Source organism: Bombina bombina, chromosome 9 (genome assembly GCF_027579735.1).
Source record: "Bombina bombina isolate aBomBom1 chromosome 9, aBomBom1.pri, whole genome shotgun sequence".
NCBI lineage: Eukaryota > Metazoa > Chordata > Amphibia > Anura > Bombinatoridae > Bombina > Bombina bombina.
This window is the reverse complement of record NC_069507.1, coordinates 4371593-4379383: the sequence shown is the minus strand read 5'-3', so window position 1 is coordinate 4379383 and position 7791 is coordinate 4371593. Positions and strand designations below refer to the sequence as shown.

Below are 7791 nucleotides of genomic sequence, written 5' to 3'. Positions count from 1 at the left end.
CATATAGATAGATACACATATAGATAGATACACATATAGATAGATACACATATAGATAGATACACATATAGATAGATACACATATAGATAGATACACAGATACACATATAGATAGATATACAGATACACATATAGATATACATACAGATACACATAGATATACATACAGATACACATATAGATATACAGATACACATATAGATATACAGATACACATATAGATAGATATACAGATACACATACACATAGATAGATATACAGATACACATATAGATACACATATAGATACACATAGATACACATAGATACACATATAGATAGATTGATACACATATAGATAGATTGATACACATATAGATAGATATATACACATATAGATAGATATACAGATACACATATACACATATAGATACACATATAGATAGATTGATACACATATAGATAGATTGATACACATATAGATAGATATATAGATACACATATAGATACACATAGATACACATAGATAGATATATAGATACACATATAGATAGACATATAGATACACATATAGATAGACATATAGATACACATATAGATAGACATATAGATACACATATAGATAGATATATAGATACACATATAGATAGATATATAGATACACATATAGATAGATATATAGATACACATATAGATAGATATATAGATACACATATAGATAGATATATAGATACACATATAGATATATAGATAGATACACATATAGATATATAGATACACATATAGATATATAGATAGACATATAGATAGATATATAGATACACATATAGATATATAGATACACATATAGATATATAGATACACATATAGATATATAGATAGACATATAGATATATAGATAGACATATAGATAGATATATAGATACACATATAGATACACATATAGATAGATATATACACATATAGATATATAGACACATATAGATAGATATATAGATACACATATAGATAGATATATAGATAGATAGATATATAGATAGATACACACACGTAAATTTATGCTTACCTGATAAATTAATTTCTTCTATGGTACGACGAGTCCACGGATTCATCCTTTACTTGTGGGATATTATCCTCCTGCTAACAGGAAGTGGCAAAGAGCACCACAGCAGAGCTGTCTATATAGCTCCTCCCTTAGCTCCACCCCCCAGTCATTCGACCGAAGGTACAGGAAAAAAAAAAAGGAGAAACTACAAGGTGCAGAGGTGACTGAAGTTTAAAAAAAATATATATAATCTGTCATAAAATGACAGGGCGGGCCGTGGACTCATCGTACCATAGAAGAAATTAATCAGGTAAGCATAAATTTACTTTTCTTCTATAAGGTACGACGAGTCCACGGATTCATCCTTTACTTGTGGGATACAATACCAAAGCTACAGGACACGGATGAACGGGAGGGACAAGACAGACGGTTAAACAGAAGGCACCACTGCTTGAAGAACTTTTCTCCCAAAAATAGCCTCCGAAGAAGCAAAAGTATCAAATTTGCAAAATTTGGAAAAGGTATGAAGCGAAGACCAAGTCGCAGCCTTACAAATCTGTTCAACAGAAGCATCGTTTTTAAAAGCCCATGTGGAAGCCACCGCTCTAGTAGAGTGAGCTGTAATCCTTTCAGGAGGCTGCTGTCCAGCAGTCTCGTATGCCAAACGGATGATGCTTTTCAGCCAAAAAGAAAGATAGGTAGCCGTAGCTTTTTGACCTCTACGTCTACCAGAATAGACAACAAACAAAGAAGATGTTTGACGGAAATCTTTGGTTGCTTGCAAGTAAAACTTCAAAGCACGAACCAGGTCCAAGTTGTGTAACAGACGCTCCTTCTTAGAGGAAGGATTAGGACACAGAGAAGGAACAACAATTTCCTGATTGATATTCCTATTAGTAACAACCTTAGGAAGGAATCCAGGTTTGGTACGCAAAACCACCTTATCGGCATGGAAAGCAAGATAAGGCGAGTCGCACTGCAATGCAGATAGTAAAGAAACTCTTCGAGCCGAAGAGATAGCAACTAAAAACAGAACTTTCCAAGATAGAAGTTTAATATCTATGGAATGCATAGGTTCAAACGGAACCCCTTGAAGAATTTTAAGAACTAAATTCAAACTCCATGGCGGAGCAACAGGTTTAAATACAGGCTTGATTCTAACTAAAGCCTGACAGAACAACTGAACGTCTGGGACATCTGCCAGACGCTTGTGCAGTAGAATTGATAAGGCAGATATCTGTCCCTTTAAGGAACAATCCTTCTTGGAGAAAGGACAAAACCCTAGGAATCCTGATCTTACTCCTTGAGTAGCCTTTGGATTCGCACCAATAAAGATAATTTACGCTATATCTTATGATAAATTTTCCTAGTGACAGGCTTTCGAGCCTGAATCAAGGTATCTATGACCGACTCAGAGAATCCCTGCTTGGATAAAATCAAGCGTTCAAACTCCAAGCAGTCAGCCGCAGAGAAACTATATTTGGATGCTGGAACGGACCTTGAATCAGAAGGTCCTGTCTCAGTGGCAGAGTCCATGGTGGAAGAGATGACATGTCCACCAGGTCTGCATACCAAGTCCTGCGTGGCCACGCAGGTGCTATCAAAATCACCGAAGCTCTCTCCTGCTTGATTCTGGCAATCAAACGAGGAAGGAGAGGAAATGGTGGAAACACATAAGCCAGGTTGAACGACCAGGGTACTGCTAGAGCATCTATCAGTACAGCCTGAGGATCCCTTGACCTGGACCCGTAACAAGGAAGTTTGGCATTCTGACGAGACGCCATCAGATCCAATTCTGGAGTGCCCCATTGCTGAATCAATTGTGCAAACACCTCCGGATGGAGTTCCCACTCCCCCGGATGAAAACTCTGACGACTTAGAAAATCTGCATCCCAGTTCTCCACTCCTGGGATATAGATTGCTGATAGATGGCAAGAGTGAGTCTCTGCCCATCGAATTATTTTGGTAACCTCTATCATCGCTAGAGAACTCTTTGTTCCCCCTCTGATGATTGATATATACTACAGTCGTGATATTGTCCGACTGGAATCTTATGAATCTGGCACAAGCCAGCTGAGGCCACGCCAGAAGCGCGTTAAATATCGCTCTCAGTTCTAGAATATTTATCGGGAGGCGCCTCCTGAGTCCACAAACCCTGTGCTTTCAGGGAATTCCAGATTGCACCCCAGCCCAATAGGCTGGCGTCCGTCGTCACTATGACCCATGCTGGCCTGCGGAAACACATTCCCTGGGACAGATGATCCTGTGACAACCACCAAAGAAAAGAGTCTCTGGTCTCTTGATCCAGATTTATCTGAGGAGATAAATCTGCATAATCCCCATTCCACTGTTTGAGCATGCATAGTTGCAGTGGTCTGAGATGCAAGCGAGCAAACGGAACTATGTCAATTGCAGCTACCTTTAGTCTGATTACCTCCATACACAGCCACTGACGGCCGAGGAATGGAATGAAGAGCTCGGCAGATGGTTAAAATCTGATTTCCTGACCTCCGTCAGAAAAATTTTCATGTCCACCGAATCTATCAGAGTTCCCAGGAATGGAACTCTTGTGAAAATTCTGGGAGCTGTGGCCAACCCGAAGGGAAGAGCCACAAACTGGTAATGCTTGTCCAGAAAGGCGAACCTGAGGAACTGGTGATGATCTTTGTGGATAGGGATGTGTAGATACGCATCCTTTAAGTCCACGGCAGTCATATATTGACCCTCCTGGATCATTGGTAAAATAGTCCGAATGATCACCATCTTGAAGGATGGGACTGAGGAATTTTTTTAGGATCTTGAGATCAAAAATTGGTCTGAAGGTTCCCTCTTTTTTGGGAACCACAGATTGGAGTAGAACCCCTGCCCCTGTTCTGTTTTCGGAACTGGGCAGATTACTACCATGGTATATAGGTCTGCTACACAGCGTAAGAACGCCTCTTTTTGTCTGGTTTACAGACAATTGAGAAAGATGGAATCTCCCCCTTGGAGGAGAATCCTTGAAATCTAGAAGATACCCCTGGGTTACGATTTCTAAAGCCCAGGAGTCCTGAACGTCTCTTGCCCAAGCCTGAGCAAAGAGAGAAAGTCTGCCCCCTACTAGATCCGGTCCCAGATCGGGGGCTACCCCTTCATGCTGTCTTGGTGGCAGCAGCGGGCTTCTGGCCCGTTACCCTTGTTCCAAGTCTGGTTAGGTCTCCAGACTGACTTGGATTGAGCAAAATTCCCCTTTTGTTTTGCAGCAGGGGAAGAGGTAGAGGGACCACCTTTGAAGTTTCGAAAGGAACGAAAATAATTTTGTTTGAGCCTCATCTTATTTGTCTTATCCTGAGGAAGGGCATGTCCTTTCCCTCCAGTGATGTCTGATGATCTCTTTCAGTTCAGGCCCGAATAGGGTCTTACCCTTGAAAGGGATGGCTAAAAGCTTAGATTTTGATGACACATCAGCAGACCAGGACTTAAGCCATAACGCTCTACACGCTAAAATAGCAAAACCTGAATTCTTTGCCGCTAATTTAGCCAGTTGAAAAGCGGCATCTGTAATGAAAGAATTAGCTAGCTTGAGAGCCCTAATTCTATCCAGAATATCATCTAATGGGGTCTCAACCTGAAGAGCCTCCTCCAGAGTTTCGAACCAGCTGCAGTAGTTACAGGAACAATGCACGCTATAGGTTGGAGAAGAAAACCCTGATGAACAAATATTTTCTTTAGGAGACCCCCTAATTTTTTATCCATAGGATCTTTGAAAGCACAACTGTCCTCAATAGGTATAGTTGTACGCTTAGCCAGGGTAGAAATAGCTCCCTCCACCTTAGGGACCGTCTGCCACGAGTACCGCATGGTGTCTGTTATGTGAAACATTTTCTTAAAAGTAGGAGGGGGAGCTAACAGAATACCTGGTCTATCCCACTCCTTAGTAACAATGTCCGAAATCCTCTTAGGGACCGGAAAAACATCAGTGTAGGCAGGAACCTCCAGATATCTGTCCATTTTACACAATTTCTCTGGAACTACAATAGGGTCACAATCATCCAGAGTCGCTAAAACCTCCCTGAGCAATAAGCGGAGGTGTTCTAGTTTAAATTTATTAGCCGTCATATCTGAGTCTGTCTGAGGGAACATCTTTCCTGAATCAGAAATCTCTCCCTCAGACAGCAAATCCCTCACCCCCAACTCAGAACATTGTGAGGGTACATCGGATATGGCTAATAAAGCATCAGAGGGCTCAGCATTTGTTCTCACACCAGACCTACTGCGCTTCCCCTGCAACCCAGGCAGCTTAGATAAAACCTCTGTGAGGGTAGTATTCATAACTGCGGCCATATCTTGCAGGGAGAATTAATTAGACACACTAGAAGTACTTGGCGTCGCTTGTGCGGGCGTTAATGGTTGTGACACTTGGGGAGAATTAGATGGCATAACCTGATTCCCTTCTGACTGAGAATCATCCTGCGACATACTTTTAGTAGCTAAAATATGTTCTTTGCAATTTATTGACCTTTCAGTGCATGAGGGACACATTGTAAGTGGGGGTTCCACAATGGCTTCTAAACATAATGAACAATGACTTTCTTCAATGTCAGACATGTTGAACAGGCTAGTAATGACTACAAACAAGCATGAAAACACTTTATTTAGTGAAAAAAAATAATCTTAAAAAACGGTACTGCGCCTTTAAGAGAAAAAAAAAGCATACACGTTCTGCAAAACTGCTTTAAAATGCACCAAATTTTTCAAATGTTTGCATGCCGACTCAATATGTGTAGTTGAGTATGCCCCACAAGGAAATTTAACATTTAACCCCTTAATGTGCAAACCGGATTGAAATTAGGCCTAAATCCGGAATAAAACACCGCCAGCACCTTGCCACAGCCCTGCTGTGGCGCCTACCTGCCCTCAGGGATAGTAAATATGGGGTTAAATCTTCGATTTGGCCCAAAACATTCACAAGGGCCCTCAGGAGTTCGAGCTTGCTGCTTGCCGAGTCAAAACAACTGCGCATCTGAGGCGCGAAAATAGGCCCCGCCCATCTCACTCGATGTCTCTACAACCTCAAAGAACCGCACCAGAGCGGTTTTAAACTAGCCATGTGGGTTCTGAGACCCAAAAAATAAGCCAAGTGTACCCTCAATAAAGTTGCCCAAAAAACGTTATTGCCCACAAAACGTTCACAGCACTCCCAGTTCATAAAACGTTTGCCCACAAACATTCAAAACTCAGTGTCAACAATTTTTGTAATTAGCCCCTTATGCAAGCTTAGTAATGCCTTTCTATAGCTCTTAGGATTACTGCTTACCCTTACCCTAATGGGTATACTGTCAGCCTTTCTGAAATACAGTCTCTCCAGAAAAAATGACTGAACATACCTCACTGCTATAAAGCATGAAAACGTTCTTCACAGTGAAGTTTCCTGTACCCCTCAGCCTCTGTGGGAACTGCACTGGATCTTAGTTACAAATGCTAAGATCATCATCCTCCAGGCAGCAGTCTTCATCCATCTGCTGCCTGAGAGTAAATAGTACACACCGGTACTATTTAAAACAAAAAACTCTTGCTTGCAGAAATTAAAAAAAAAAACTAATATTTTATCACCTCTCTAACTTTACCCTTCCTAGTACTTAGAGTAGGCAAAGAGAATGACTGGGGGTGGAGCTAAGGGAGGAGCTATATAGACAGCTCTGCTGTGGTGCTCTTTGCCACTTCCTGTTAGCAGGAGGATAATATCCCACAAGTAAAGGATGAATCCGTGGACTCGTCGTACCTTATAGAAGAAATATATACATATACACACACACATATATACACACACACATACATATACACACACATACACACACAACTGGCAAAGCATAGAAGGACCATCAGTCTTGTACAACACAATGTACATACGCATATTATTTTTATCTTTAGACATGGCAGCTACAGCATCTTCATGAGTTGCAAATTCCACATCAGCTTCCCCCGTTGCTCTTCCGTCTGCTCCAATGTCAATGTGAACTCGTATTGGATTTAATGGGGAAAAGAACTAAAAACAAAGACATATAGAGAGTGAGATTAGGTGTGCGGTGCATATAGTAACCTAACATCTTTAATAATTAGATGCTGGGATCAGCACGGTTGCTTTATTCAGTCACTGCTACCTGCTTCAGGGGCCCCATCATGTGCACTTAAGAGTTATTTCACCCTTTTAGCCCATCTGTGGTACCACATGAAGAAATGGAAACCATACAGGGTGGCTCTGAAAGCAAAGCTCAGCTTTACAGGTGTTTGTCAAGTGGTGGCTCTACATAACTGCGCCATCCCTGGTCATTACTGAACCAGCAGAAAAAGCTTTAAAAGGGATAGGAAAGTCAACCTTAAAGGGTCACTGAACCCAAACATTTTATTTCGGGATTCAGATAGAGCATGAAATTTTAAGCAACTTTCTAATTTACTCCTGTTATCAAATTCTCTTGGTATCTTTATTTGAAATGCAAGAATGTAAGTTTAGATGCCGGCCCATTTTTGGTGAACAACCTGGGTTGTTCTTGCTGATTGGTGGATAAATTCATCGACCAATAAAAATGTGCTGTCCAGCTTAGATGCCTTCTTTTTCAAATAAAGATAGCAAGAGAATGAAGAAAAATTGTTAATAGGAGTAAATTAGTAAGTTGCTTAAAATTGCATGCTCTTTCTGAATCACGAAAGAAAAAATGTGTGTTGTGTGTCCCTTTAAACTTGCATGAATCAGATCTCTTACTGAAAAAGAATACGCACATATCCAACAC

At 40.8% G+C, this 7791-nt stretch overlaps 1 protein-coding gene across 1 annotated transcript in view; it reads right to left on the bottom strand.

The window, feature by feature from the left end:
* Positions 1-7791, bottom strand: part of HNRNPH3 (heterogeneous nuclear ribonucleoprotein H3) — a gene marked incomplete in the record, with an annotated part of 123220 nt that overhangs the window by 266 nt on the left and 115163 nt on the right. The window contains 1 exon segment of the mRNA XM_053691844.1: positions 6914-7049. Coding sequence (XP_053547819.1) covers positions 6914-7049 — 136 coding nt within the window.